This window comes from Panthera uncia (genome assembly GCF_023721935.1).
Source record: "Panthera uncia isolate 11264 chromosome B2 unlocalized genomic scaffold, Puncia_PCG_1.0 HiC_scaffold_24, whole genome shotgun sequence".
In the NCBI taxonomy this organism is placed as follows: Eukaryota; Metazoa; Chordata; class Mammalia; order Carnivora; family Felidae; genus Panthera; species Panthera uncia.
Window position 1 is genome coordinate 44868761 of NW_026057580.1, and position 15881 is coordinate 44884641.

Sequence of the window (15881 nt, forward strand, 5' to 3'; positions counted from 1 at the left end):
CCCCCAGAGTGAGGCCCAGAGATCTAGATTTGATAAATCTCTCCACATACTGATAATGGTCATCTAGGTTTGGGAACCACTCTCACGACCTGTTCCCTAAACCCCCTTCTGCAGCTCTCCTGTGCACAACGATGATGTTTGTCCTTTTCTTGCAGGTTAAACATTTTCTCAGTTTTACCTGCCTTTATATTTTTTCTTGTAAGCTACCTCAAGGACTTTGGTAATGAGAGTGGTGGTAAAACTATCAAATATGCACACAGTATTCTTTTCAGTACTTTTATAAAATGGAAATACATTTAGCAAACACACTGTTATAATATTGTTTTATGATGGTAAGAAATGGGTCACATTTGCAAAACTCTTGAACATAGGCGATCATTTTACAATCAGTGATGAAGTCCAATTTTACATATTTCCTGAAAATTAGATACTATATATTTTGTATTTATAATCCATTTTAGGTTAGATCAATTTAATGTAATTCAACAAACTTTTATTGAGTCCAATCCTAGACACATGGGATATAGAGTTAAGTCCTATATTCTACCCTTCCTCAAAGAATTCATAACATACTAAGGAAGCCAGATATACATTTAACAAAATAGTGTGGAAAAGGTTTAGTATAAGGAGCTGAAGAAACACATTTGAGAAGGATCAACTCTATCAGAGTAGCTGGATAAAAGAAAGGCTTCTTGGAGGAGGTGATACCTGAGTTGGATTTTGAAGGGTGAGTTGAAGTCTGCCAGCCTATCAGTGGAGAACTTGGGGGAGAGGAGGGCATCCATGGGAGAAGTAGCATTGCCTTTGTGCAGGCTGCTACTTCTATCAGTGGAGAACTTGGGGGAGAGGAGGGCATCCATGGGAGTAGCAGCCTGTACAAAGGCATGGAAGTGTGACACTGCACGGTGTGTTTAGGATACAGTGAGTATTTAAGGATTGTTGGTATAGGAGGTTAGCACCTCCTACTGGTGGGGAATGACAAGAAATGAGGTTTCCAAGCTAGACTTGAAGCCTTGTGGACTTGAATACAATGCTCGAGAGCTTGGACTTTAACCTTCAGATGACCAGGGACTGATGCAGGTTTTTAAGTTAGAGAAATGTGATCAGATGGTAATTTTGGGAGGGAAACCCGGCAGCACCCTTTAGGCTGGATGGAAGTGCGTTTGGGTGGGGATTAGTCTAGAGGAAAGAGTCAGGTGAAGCTGCTAAGAAAGCGGTGGTGGGAATGGCAGGAGAGGGCGACTTGTGAGACATTCTGAGAGCAGGATGCTCAGTACACTTGGCAGCCCACTGAACGGAGGAGAGAATTGAGGGTGTCGCGTCACCTAGGTTTCTGCTGTGGAGACTAGGGAGATGGTGACACCGCCACGCGAGACAGAAAAACTAGGCTTGAGGAGAAAGACAGTGAGTTCACTTTTAGATATGTATGTTTAACACTTTTGTAGAGTATTAGTCAATACGGTTGATAATAGCCATACGTAAAGCAATGCCAAGAAAGTTACATAATAAACATATGTGGTTTTTCAGCAAACTAACCTTAGTTAACACATAACCACCTAGTAAGTCATTTAACTATATTTTATTTTGAACCCAAATAGCAACTGCACCTTTGTCTCTGTTCTAAACTAAATGCTCCTTTTAATGTAGCTTTGAAGCCATAATTTTGTTTTCCTCGGAGAAAGGACAGACCTTCTAAAAATTTAGCCCTAAATTACATCTGAAATATCACACACATGGTCACAACTTCATTTCCTGTTTCCCATAGAGTGCCAAATCCACGTGATCCAAAATAGCAGATACTTGAAAAAATAATTCCAAATTTCCTTGGGACATATTTACAAGGCTTTTCAGGCTGTAAAGTGTAACTTCCTGTTTAGATTTTACAAAGACCATTATAAATTACGAAATTAGTTGACCTACCAAGAGATGTACCCTCCTCTGAGAGAAATGAACCACGGGATGTTTGGGTGTCTGGAGATGAATCTAGTATTCAAGATGGGGTTAACAGCAGAGAACACAATCACGGAGAGATGACTGTCTCCCCCTCGCCTGGCTGGGAAGGGACCCTTCTAGGTCCTGATCCTTCTGGGTGCTGCAGTCTGCAGGCCTGGGTTCTATCCCAGGCTACAGTCTCTTGCAGCCATAGGCTTTTATTCAAAATTATCTCGCTCCTGCAGCCCTGATGGCTACCTACCTTGCACACAGCATGTCTATTCTGGATATATTTAATTACGACGGCATCTTCCATCTCCAATCATCCCTAAACACTTCTTCTAGCTTAAAAAAAAAAAAATCAAAGTATATTTTTTATTAAACTTCTTCATATCCAGGTAGAAAGACTTAATCCTATCATAAAGCATTTACATGTCAGCATCTTTCATTTATGTTCTTAATAAGCATCAGCGGGGATTGGAAACTCTAAGAAGGAGTCTCTAGGAAACAGAGTAGAACTCTGGTGGGTGTTGTGCCCTTCCTGGACACCTTTTCCCAGCTGACACATTCATCCTCCAGCTCTGTGTTAAACTGCGAGTTGTACTTTTGTGGATGATAGCCACTTACGCTTTCCGAATTTTTAAACACATTTAGAATTTCTGGTGACCGTGCTTTATTAAAGAATATTCCTACTATTGACTATTTTTATACTTGTCTTTTCTGTCCTTTAGTGTTCTCCTAACTGTAGACAATTGGCAAAGCCTATAGCAAAAATAACAATAACTTAAAAAAGGAACGACAGCAATGTGCATGAAGCACTACTTTGTGTAAAGTATTTTCCATGCATTATCTCATTTAGTAGTATGTACATAGGTGGACATTTTCATTCCACAGACAAGAAAACGAAAGTTTAGAGAAGTAAACTAACTTGCCTAAGGTAATAGGGAGTATGAGCAGAGGCTCCCTTCCATGCAGACTGATGCAAAATCCTCATCCCTGCACGAGTCCCAGAATCACCTAAAAAGTAATGCAGGGGTGGTGGAGGTGGGCATTTGGAGAGACACTGAACAAAAAAAAAAAAAATAGTGATGGTGGTGGGGTTATCATGTTCCCATGTACATGAAACAATTCAACCTAATAAAACAGAACTAGTAAATTTTATCTCTTTCAAAGATGAGAACAATTCTTTTGATCTAAAGAAGCTGTTTTCAAAATACGGTCAGGGATGCCTGAGGACCAGAGACCCTTCCAAGGGGTCTGTGTGATCAAAATTATAATAATACTGTGAGGTCAAAACTGTTTTCATAAGAATACTAAGTTACTTATTTTCTCACAATTGTGCTCAGAGGGAAATTTGCCAATGACTGTCGGACACAGGATACTGCCAGCCACACAGTGAGAGCAGAAGCAGGTGTAAGATTGCAGCTGTCTTCTGTTAAGCCTAACATTAAAGAGATTTGCAAAGATGGCAAAACAATGCCACTCTTCTAAATTTTTTTGGAATTTTCATAAATATCTTATGCATATTAACATGCAATGTTTAATATTTTTATTTTTAAATGAATTAAAGACAGTTAAAAGTTTCTCAGATTTCTTTTTTTTTTTTAATGTTTATTTATTTTCAGAGAGAGAGTGTGAGCTAGGGGAGGGGAAGAGAGAGAGGGAGAGAGAATCCCAAGCAGGCTCAACATTAAGAGAACAGAGCCCGACACAGGGATCAATCCCACAGACTGTGAGATCATGACCTGAGCCGAAATCAAGAGTCGGATGCTTAACTGACTGAGCCACCCAGGCACCCCTCTCAGTTTTAATTATAACAAAGTAAGCATTGACAGATAATAACCCATATAACCAAAAGCTTTTTGAGGTCCTCAATAAAAAGTGCAAAGGTGTAGAATGAAACCAGAGTCTGAAAACCCCTTGTCTATAAATCAGTTATAGAGTATGTATTATAGAGTCAATTATAGAATACCTTTATCCTTCAGAATTATTTGAACATGCATACATGGAAATGAATTCAGATGTATCAGCACAGCAGCTCTGAGAGTTTAGCTAAGGGTAGTTACCGTATCACTAAATCACAAACATAGCTCCCGCATGTTTCCACTTCACAGAGGGGATCTGAATAACATGTGCTATAGTGACATGTTCTCTCAGCAAGGCTATGAGAAACTAAAATTTTCTTACAGTTCAAAAGGGTGAACAATAAACTACCACAAAAGCTGGTGCCTTGAAAATATACACCTGGGGCGCCTGGGTGGCGCAGTCGGTTAAGCGTCCGACTTCGGCCAGGTCACGATCTCGCGGTCTGTGAGTTCAAGCCCCGCGTCAGGCTCTGGGCTGATGGCTCAGAGCCTGGAGCCTGTTTCCGATTCTGTGTCTCCCTCTCTCTCTGCCCCTCCCCCGGTCATGCTCTGTCTCTCTCTGTCCCAAAAATAAATAAAAAACGTTGAAAAAAAAATTAAAAAAAAAAAAAAAAAAAGAAAATATACACCAATGTGACTTCGCAACTAACACAGATTTTTATTTTCAACCTATACTTCCACACGAGAAACACCATGATAATCACTGATGTGAGAGCATGCCCCTTTCCACCAACAAAAATTTGGGGATAGATTATTAAAGGTGTCTACTCTAAGAGACAGAAGGAGGCCTTCACACAATTTATCTTTCTGTGAATTGAGTTTCCATTTCTCTTTTTATGTGCACTCCTTTCCTTCTCTTGCAAACCCCATGACGCTTCCTAAAAAGTCTTTGGTTTTTATTCTCTTTTTTAAAGTACAATAGATAATATAAAAGAGAACAAAGGAGACACGTTGACATGGAGAGAACCACTTGCAATCATTATACCATATAATAAGTGGTTCAAGTCTTCAACTGGATGGGTTTTTAATTGACGTCAGTTCTTCTATTAAAATGAGCTGACAGTGAGCTATTAAAACTCTGTAAACATTTGACAATGTGCTATAGGAGAGTTACTCTTCAGTAATTAGAAACATGGTATCATCCCAGCAATATCCAGGTAAAGCAGGACACCTCTGAGAACTAGTATATTTGTATCCATCCCACACTTACCCAGTGCCTACTGAAGTGCTACTTCCCGAGGATATGAACAGGAGACCTTTCCTGCCTCTGAGGCTCACAATCAACCAGAGCAGATGCCACGGCCACAGATGATTATAACACAATATGTTAAGTGTCGTAAAGGCTGATGAAAGCTGTGCTCTGAGAAGAGCAGGGTGGGGGGCCATGATGGACAAGTGGGATTTCGCTGCACTGCTGGAGTTGGTGAGGGTCCTGGGTGAGCCAGCAAGGTGCCTGGTGTCCCCCTGCCTCAGGAGTGGTGTGGTTATGTGGAGAACAGTGTGCATGTGCCCATATACTGATGCATACAGGGGCTGGGGATTGAGGCAGAAGTGAGGCTAGAAAGGCATGCTCACCATGTAGAAAACATCATGGGTAAACTGGACCCAGGCTGAAAATTATCCAGAGGGATTCATTTTTTAAGTTCCCAGAGGACCTCATTTCAGCATTTCATCTATATGACAATTCTTCAAGGACCACCAAAAACCTCACTGCAGCAAGGTTTGAGGGAATGATTTAAAAATAATGTTCTTGCAGCTTGACCTGTTAAGAATTTATACCACATGGGCCATTCAATGAAGAGAAAAAGCCTATTAAAAAATACAATATTAGGGGCACCTGGGTGGCTCAGTCAGTTAAGCGTCCAACTTTAGCTCAGATCATCATCTTGCGGTTTGTGGGTTTGAGCCCCGTGTTGGGCTCTGTGCTGACAGCTTAGAGCCTGGAGCCTGCTTCGGATTCTGTGTCTCCCTCTCTCTCTGCTCCTCCTCCGCTCGCATTCTCTCTTTCTCTCTCAAAAATAAATCATTAAAAAAACTAAAAAAAAAAAACAAACCACAACAGTATTAAACTTAAAACTATTTAAAGACTAAAACATATTTGTGTCACAATATGCTTACAGAGTAATATATGACCAAAATGTAATCTACAAAAATCATATTACATAATCAGATACTAGCTTCTGAAAGTTAGTTCTCAAGGTACAAATTGTAGTTAACTAAGAGAAAGAGTTTTAGAAATAAGAATATGGTTCTAGCTGAGAAATACTTCTATTTGAATTGGACTAATTTTTGAGTTATTGTTACAATCTAGTCATAGGTATAAACTATAATAATAATATATAATATAATATAATATGATATGATATGATATAATATAATATAATATAATTGGCTGATCTAGATTTTTGTATCTGAGTACATGCACATACAAATGTGTGTGTGTAAACTATAATCTAAAGTCTTATTATTCTTCAACTTCCATGGATAATTCTCACCAAACTATTAGAAGAGTTGCATAATTTAAAAGATAGTTCATCCTCTTCTTTTTTGAAATATGGGATTCAGTTTATTTGGCAGCATCCATGGAGTCCCAAGTTTAGCAACAGCTGATAATAATGTTTTTTTTCTGTTTTTTTGACTTATGGTAAAATAATCACAACTATGTTGGCACGGCCAGCATTTCTCACTGTGAATGTTTTTAAGTGTTCAATATTTGTATATGCTGTGTGTCATCTGAAGCAGATGTTTAAAAAATAATCAAAAAGAGAAAGATTATGTTTGCATTTTCTTTGTTCAAGGTGTTTATTGCATCTCAGAGGGCGTACATGCACTGGGTTTTTAAACTGAAATAGAAAGAAATGCCATTTTGAAATTGGTTTTAGGTAATTTTTCCCCATTACAGTGTATGTTATCCCCACAGTAAATTCAGATACAACCACTTTTAAATGGTACCATACATCTATTAAATAATTTGAAAAATAGGAAAACACCTTTCCAACCCAGTATGCTTTTACAAAGAGCTGCCAAGCCACTAGCAACACTGATCAACAGTGACCTCATTTATGCATCAAAATCTTAAGCCAAGCCATCAGCACATACAGTATGACAACAAATTAAAAATTAAAGAATACAATATGTACAGTACAATTCTCTGAATTAGTTTAAATTCTAATCACAATGGTACAACGAAACCTACTTTGAGCTCAGTTGAGGGATGGAAGAACACTAGTCTACAGAACACACAAAGAAATACTAAATTAACAGATGTACATAAAACCCACAATAAAATAAAAATATTTGCAGTAATCTTTAAATTACAGATATACCTCGGGGTGCCTTCATAATCATCTGAATAGCACATCTCTAATTTCATTTTCACGGACGTGATAGAAACAGACCCTTTACTTTTCAGTGCATTTAATCAAGAATGAATAAATAGGTCAATTTAGATGCAAAACCTGTCAAATATAATCAAAATATACATTTTAATATAGCAGTGATTACATATGGAATTCTTTCCATATGATTTTTTCATTCTTGATAAGGTAGATTCAAGGAGAAGTATTTATTATGGACGTTAACCCTTATATTTTTTAAAACAAAATTTCTTAACATATACAGTGCCACAAAAATAAACATTTCTCACAACAGTTGAAGTTCCTGTGATTGGAAAAATGTACTCCACACCGAAAAAGTTTTGTATATTTAAGAGTGTTTTCCTTACTATTTGATATTATCACACTATGTTTGTAACAGAGATACAGAGAAAAAGAGAATTCATGGGGAGAGTTTAGGTTTGTCCAAAAGTCATATATACATTGAAACCTTCAAAAACACAGACACATCTTTCCAAATGGCTCACCACACAACAGCTGCGTCATCCGTCCATGGGCGAGGTCCAGAAAAGCACTAAAGGCATCAGGAACATCCATTCATTGTTTTTACATCGTACAACACACAAATAACCCAAATACACTACAATTTTGAGAGTAGGGATAACAGCTAAGGTAGTACACATTCCTAATGTTCACTTTCACAGCTGTGCTACACATTTTGGAAGAGAAGTTACGAGTAAGCATTGGGTTTGGTACTGGTGGCTCACTTTGAAACTCTGAGCATCAATTTTATTTGAAGTCTCCAAACTCATTATTTTTTTCCTATTCAGTCACAAAAATTGCAGCTGTAAAGATAAAAAGCACTTGAGTTAGAAACAATATTACACACTCCTCAAACATACTAGCTCCCTTTCAATTTTTATTTCACAGTTACTATGAAAAATCTTCATGCAAAATGTTTCTGTATAACAAATTCACATTTATATACCTTTCACAATTCTTTGCTTAAAGTTTTAGCAAGGAAAAAAATTTTTTTAAAAACTTTTAATGTATAGTTTCATTTTAGATAAAAATAGCAAAATTTTGAGATGTGGATACTTACTAGAAATCTTAGTAGTGAGACATCTGCTACTAATTAAGAACAGTTCACCTTTAAAACAGGGCAGAAGGGGGGAAAAGGAATGGCAGTCGTTTTCATTATTTTTTGCTTCTTTTCAGTTATGGTGTTCACTGAGTCACTAAACAGTTGAACAAGTAACAGAATAGAGGAGGGAGATTTCCATGGCGATTTAGTGCCTTTGCGAATACCACTTCCCCCTTTACTCTGGCCAGTCTGTGCTTTACCAGTCACCTCTGCCAGGAAATCTTCCTGGGGTGAAGCCTTAATCACATGGGTAACTCTTTTTCATAAATTAGTCTGTGTCTGTCTCCCTTGTGACTGTGAACCTTTGGGCTCGGGGCTGTCTCAAGCATCTCTGTCTCAGGTGCTCATCAGAGTTCCGGGCATATGATGAGAGTGATATTTACTGAATGAATGAGAGGTAGATAAAAGGCTGCTCCCTGCAGTATCCTTGGTAGGTCCTGAAACTTTAATGGCTAAAAAGTGCTCATTGTCTCATTTATGCCTACCCTAGCCCAATCCAACCAAAAGTGGAAAAGAAAAGTTAGGCACAAGGAGAAATTACTTGGCTGAGATGTCAAGGCCTTAAAATGATAAAACTTACTAACTTTATATAAGAAAAAAACATCAAGTAGGAATCCATAAAAATATTAGTAGGCATTAGAGAAAGTTTAAATATACATATGTATATGTATGTATGTGTATGTGTGTGTGTGTGTATATATATATACATATATATACACACATATATATATACATATACATATGTGTGTGTGTGTGTGTACACACACACACACACACACACACACAATAAAAATTACATTGGACAATGGCCCAAAAATGTTGACACTCTTACTCTTCCTCTAGTGTGTGACCTTGGGCAAATCACTCAATGTCAATGATCAGTTCATTCAGCTGTGCAATGGAGACAAAAAGTATCTGGCTAGTTTATTCCACAGGATTTAATTTCTCACAAAGATGACCAGAGGAGTTCATGATTAGGAAGTGGATATGAAAAGTACTGTGCAAAAAAAAGCAGCATTATTACTGTTTATCCACTTTCTGCAAGTATTTGTTGAGAATCTACCCACTGTGTTAGGTTTGGGGTTAGTAGTAAACATTTTTCCTTTATTGGTTTCCTTCCATAAGTCCATTAATCATCACTGCATAAATTATACTAGAAATTTAAAACTACAGCATTAGAAATTTAAAATTGTGCTTGAATGCAGAAATGCAAAGGGTAACAATCTAGGCTTTATTTGATAGGTCAAAAAAGTATAAACAAATACAAAATACAATTTTGTAGTCAAGTATATTCTTAGATGATTTCTAAATGCAATATTATAAATGTTAGCTTTTTATAAATTCCAATCATCAGGTAGTAAAGTGGTAATTTTCTAATTTACCAAGCTGGTAACTTTTTGCTTTATCAGTAAAATTTTTGTGCTTTTCAGGACAACTTGGAGGGTTTTCTCTCCAAGTTTTATAAATTAAGATTTAAAAAAATTTACTGATAATTCATTAATGGCTTTTAATACTGACTTAATAAGTATAAACACTCAAATTATTACTCTATACATGTATTCAAAGCACAGAGGTACAAATATCATACCTGAAATAGCTAAGCACTGCATAGGTCATTATTGCAAGCCCACAGGAAAAGCTCAATATTAGATACCTTAAATTGTTTACAAGAAATCCTTGATGTTAAGATCCGCTAATGGGTCCTTTGCTGGAGGTTTCTTGGGACTCTGAGTGGCAGGTGTAGGGCTTGGAGAAAGCTAATGGGGAAAAGCCAGCCCAAGATAGCAGAAAGAGAAATCAAACAGAGAGACAGGTAAGCATTAGGCAGAGCACATACCACAGAAACCAAACATGCAGAAGATCAGATGGCTAAAGGTTTATAAAATCTACTTTGTTCTACTCAGCCACAGTGTTGTGTTTAATTTTGGATTCATAAAGTACATTTCAAATGATATTTGGCTTTCTCAAAATTCTCTGACAGCAGATTTTGCCCAAGTAGTATTTGAGGACTCAGGCAGAACAATATAGGTAAGAGTTAGGGAGGACATGGAAAACTAGTCACATACAGATATTATGAATATGGAGTAAAAAAACACAACAATCACTTGCTCTATACAAAAGCATTTTTACTTTGAGTTATCAGTACCACTAAGCTAATAAAGGAATTTTAATAACTTTTCCTTACAGTGAGAATGAGTTTGAAGGAAAAATTGAAAGGAAATAATTTGCAGAAAGTCACTTAAGAAATTACTTTAAATTATTAGCTAGGTATCCCAGAATTTCATACAAAGCATTTTAAATGAAAACAAGTTTGGGGGCACTGTCTGTTTCAGATGGGCAAAGAGTTTCCCAGTTATGAATGTCAGTAAATTGTATTGCCTGTCCGGCTCACAGAGAGGGCTAATTCCTAAATGCCATAGGATAAAATCATATTGTACTGTTAGCAAAAGCAACAAAGAATGAACTTACCTTGATTCTCTTTAATTAACACCCATATTATTTCATTACGTGACAGAAATAAGCTTTGGAAGCAGGCTTTTGCAGGAGTGTCAGGGTATGAGGCCTTGGAAAAGGTCAGGTAATCTATATAGGGTAATAATTTACATGGATCCTTAGAGGCTAATTATTCTCCTACCCTGTAACAGGATAGAAATCTCTGATTGTGGGTAGTGATATATGTTTTCATTGGTTCAATAAATAGAGCTCCAGAAGTAAGGATTTTTAGATTTGTTCCCACGTCTAGAAACTATTGAGTGACTGTAGTACCTATCAGTCAAATTTCCTTTTTGAAAAGCAGGAATCCTACTTCACAGGAAGATCAGGAAGAAAATAAATGCAAGTGTTGAAGTTGTTTGGAAGGTAAGAAACTCAAGAGTTGGTTCATCATGAATAATTTGGTTAGATGACATCATCATGATACCAACCAAATGAGATAGAGTGGAACAGTCCAGGTGTCAGTAATGAAAAACTGTTTTGTTTTCTGAAGTTACAAAATCATATTTTACTATCCAGTATAATCACCTCTGATGCTTCTCTGATATGGGAAATACAATCGAAAACTTTTATTAAAATGGCATACTGTTTCCTAAATCACTATAAATTCAATTAAATGATTAAAACACAATTTTCATCATGCCATCTATTTTTCATTTTCATTCTTTGAATAAGTAAATGAACTGATGCTATGTAACACTGGCATTATGCAAGAGAAACAACTATTTAAATAATATTATGTTAATTTATTTTTAAAGCTTTCAGCACACTAAATACAATAAGATTTTAAAAGCCTCAATAATAATTCTTCCAAGTAATAAAAATAGAAATGTTCTGCCTTTTTTAAAAAAAGTGGTAGTCATGGGTATATTCAACCATCACGAAAACATTCATAATAAATCAGGTCCTTCCTACAATTTAAATATATCTAGATTAAATTAAACCCCAGCTATTACCCCCAGAACCTTCCTCACTCCCTTCAGAAACCACATGAGGTAGGGTCCATTTGTCTCAGAGCAGGGTAGAAAATTTCTCAGGAAGCCAGTATTTTGAGTATGGCCTTGAAGGCTAGGGTTTCTCACATTCTAAATTTATCTCTTTGAACACCCATCATTCTCTCTTCTGGTCACTGTGGCTTTTGAGGGGTTAAAGAAGCTGAAAGTAAAATTTGGGAATGGGTAGGGAGGATGGATTTTAGAGACGATGAAAGGAAGCCAAAGAGGTTAAAGTATTCTCAGAAAGTTCAAAGTAGGTATCCGAAGGATAACACAATATAAACACCATTTGGTAAGTTAAAAACATTATAGAAGTGAAACCATTTGCCAATACCATTACATTGTATTTGAGCTATTTGTTTTGCTTTGCTCAGCATGGTGCTAGTAAAGTCATACTTGGTGTTTTGACTCCATCCATGGCAGTTTCTCATGGTGAAAGCCTCTTTGGTTCTACATATACCCTCACCTTGGCCAGGACATTTATAAGAGGAATCAAGAACTGGTTACTCATCAGCATGACTATCACTATTAGCAAAACAATTCAGCAAAATGTACATGCCTTAGCATCTTTGTAAGCAAAGGTAGCACTTTGTGTAGTAAGAAATAGGGCCTCATCTAAAGAGGGGTTTGTCGTTTGTCCTGAATCTTGGTAGGTAACCCTTAAACCTATGGAATTTCCTGAGTGATAGGAATGTCTTTGTCATTCAGGGTGGACAAAGGTTCTTGGAACCACACCTGACAGTCGATGCTAGTAAGAGGACTCAGGGTGGGGACTGGCCACACCAGAAATACCAGTATGATTAGAGTGTTGGCTCTTGGGGCTACATGATATCAGCCTGACTTTCAGTGAGGTGGAGGGGGGAGGGGGGGGTTGGAGATTAAGTTCAACCACAGAGACAAGAATTCAGTCATTCCTATATACGGAAACTTCAATACAAACGTGGCACACGTCCCCAGGTGCAGGGGAGCTTCCTGGGTTGGCAATACTGCATGTATATTGTTATACACGGATGCCAGGTGAGTAACACACTCTGGAGGGCAAAGAAGCTTCATACTTGGGACCTTCCCAGTTCCAGATTTCACCCTGCACATCTTTTCTTTTGGCTACATCTAATTTGTATCCTTTCACTATAATAAAACTGCAATACATTTCATGCTTTCCTGAGTTCTGTGTGTTATTCTAGGAAATTGTCTGAGAACCTTCAAATTTGTAGGCAGCTGGTCTGAAGTGAGAGGGTAGCCCTTGGGACTCTCAAACTTGTGGCTGGTGTCTGAAGTGAGGGCAGCCTTGTAGTTTGATAGGAGAATATAGGATTCAGTAGGCAGAGAGGGAAAGATTAGGACCTGAAGTCCCTGGGTGGAGGAAAACACCTATTTTGGAACAATGCGGGGAGCACCTGACCACAGCAAAACCCCTCAGGCTTAAGGTTTTTCTTAAGAATGTAACAGACCCCACCTACTCCCCCCTCAGGTTTTCCTTCAGGAATTGGACAAAAGACCTAGGTATGGCCCGAGACCACCCACATACAATGGAAACGAGCCAATCAGGAATGGACAACCCAGCACCTAGAGCTATCAAGCCAATAAGGGTAGAACCTAGGAACAAGGGGGAAGGGAAGGGAGGGCTGACCAGAACCTTATAAAACAAGGACCCTCACCTATAGTCCTCGGGCATTCACTTTCAAATGTCCCCTCTCTGTAAAGAGAGCTTTCCTACTATTCTTCCTTTCTGATCTTATACTCGAGTAAACTTTTGCCTGCTACTCATTTTGTGTCCACCTCTTCATTCTTCAAAGCGGCCAGACAACGAATCCCGGGTGTTGTGGTAAAAAATCCTGCAACAGTAGGGGCTGCTCCCCTGGACTCTGCAGTTTGGCTACTTGTTGTCATTAGTATCACAACGCCTGGGCAAACCTGGTGGTCTGGAGGACTGCGGTCCCTATCCCTGAGTTTACCTAACTCTGGAAACACATAATAAAACTACGAATCAGAAGTACTCATTTTTATAGAATAAATGCTCAGATACTTTAAATGTCTAGCTGTTCTCAGGAATTATTCCGAATTAAGTAGGAGAGGAATGGAGGGACTTAGGATAGGAAGTTACTTCTATTCATTTTTCTCACACTATTACTAATCTGTCTTTCATGTTCCCCTAACTTCTGAAGCAACAGATATAAGGATTATATCAGGTAAAAGATTAAAGAGTCTGCCACATGGCAGTTTTATACTCACACATAAATGTCATTATTTTGAGGACATTAAAAAACTGACCTGTGTGCCAGGTACAGCTGCAGCTCCAAAGGGTGGCCTCATCATGGGCTGTGCAAACATCACTGGCTGCTGAGGCATCATGGGCATGCCAGTCCCAGCCGGAGGCTGAAAAGGAAGAGTGGTTCACAGCCTAAGTGGAATCCACTATGGTCACATGATGGGGAAAAGATAGGATAAAATGGGCAGAGAGGGAAATGTTAGGACTTGGGGTCCCTGGGTGGGGAAAAACACCTATTTTGGAAGAATGTGGGGAGCACCTGACCACAGCAAACCCCCCATCAGGCAGAAGGTTCCTCTTAAGCATGTAGTGGACACCACCTACTCCCGTCAGGTTTCCTTCAGGAATTTGACAAAAGACATAACTAAAAATAAGTAGTAGACCATAAAGCATACGACCCACCAGGAGTGGTATGGCTGCAGACCACCCCTCATACAGTGGAAATGACCCAATCAAAAAGGAATGACTAGGCATTTAGAGTTACCAGCCAATAAGGGCAGGACCTGAGAAGAAACAAGGGGGAAGGAAAGGGGCCAAGCAAAACCCTATAAAAACAAAGCCCTTGGCCCACAGTCTGCGGGCGTTCACTTTCGAATGCTCCCTCTCTGTAAAGAGAGCTTTCATACTGTTCTTACTTTCTGATTTTACACTCTTCCAAACTCTTGCCTGCTGTTCATTTTACTCTGTGCCTTCATTCTTTGGAAGAGTGAGACAGCGACCTCCAGGTACTGAGGTAAAGAATCCTGTAACAGTAGTGCCTGACGTTTATGTCTTTAATATGTTTCTGAAAATTTTTGAGGAATGTAGGTCTGTGAGAAAGTATAACTTGTAATTTTGAACAATGGGTGCCGTAAGGCTGGCAGACGGCAGAGAATCACTGAGGTGCGGTGGAAGTCTGGCTGGCCACAGGGCATCCTTATCCCAACCAGGCTTTGTTGGTGATTATTTGTCTGCTGTAAGCATAATTCTTAAGAGATAAAGAATTGTCGATCAACTGTGTTGATTTATGGATCATAGTCCTAATATTTACTAGTGATAAAAGTGGTAAGTGAAAAGTGCTAGTATAATGATTAAGAGTTGATTTTGATAACTGAGCTAACAATATGTTTGGTAAGTATTACTCCAAAAATGACATAACTATTTACCATAGAAATTATCTTGATATAAGAACTTATTTTAAATATAAATATATTTTATTTGAGAGAGAGAGAGGGAGAGAGAGAGTGTGAATGGGGGAGAGAGGTGGGGGGGGCGGGAGAGGGGGAAAGGGAGAGGGAGGGAGGGAGGGAGGGGGGAGAGAGAGAGAGAGAGAGAGAGAGAGAGAGAGAGAGAGAGAGAGAGAGAGAATCTTAAGCAGGTTCCACACTCAGTGCAGAGACCAATGTGGGGCTCGATCCCACAACCTTGGGACCATGACCTGAGCAGAAAACCAGGAGTTGGATGCTCAAGTGACCAAGCCACCCAGGCACCCCAATTTTAAATATTTTCTAGCTGACTTTGTCATGTCATGTGTAGACTTCCTAATGTTTAAAGCAGACGACTTAATTTTTTGAGTTTTACTTTACTGTATTCAGGGAAGAATTATATCCTGTAGTAGTATTTGTTAATACAGGATTTGGCAAAGGCCTCAAAAATGTCAATTAACAATTTTTAGCACAAGTCGCCACTCACCATTCCAAATCCTGCTCCAGGCTGTCCAACAGATGGGGCCCCGGCAACAGGAGGAACTGAACTGGTAGGAGGTACAGCTCCTTGCTACCAAAAAAAATCACAACACACACACACACACACACACACATACCACCAACAACAATGACAAACAAAAAGAACCAACATAATTTGGTTTTA

At 38.5% G+C, this 15881-nt stretch overlaps 1 protein-coding gene across 1 annotated transcript in view; it reads right to left on the reverse strand.

The window, feature by feature from the left end:
- Positions 1-6633: 6633 nt before the first annotated feature.
- SNAP91 (synaptosome associated protein 91) overlaps positions 6634-15881 on the reverse strand; it is a 146849-nt gene continuing 137601 nt past the window's right edge. Inside the window, exons 26-29 of the mRNA XM_049653957.1 lie at positions 15705-15788; positions 14036-14140; positions 9931-10033; positions 6634-7977 (exon numbers count right to left, since the gene is read on the reverse strand). Coding sequence (XP_049509914.1) covers positions 9941-10033; positions 14036-14140; positions 15705-15788 — 282 coding nt within the window. The 3' untranslated portion in view covers positions 6634-7977; positions 9931-9940. The remainder of the gene's footprint in view (positions 7978-9930; positions 10034-14035; positions 14141-15704; positions 15789-15881) is intronic.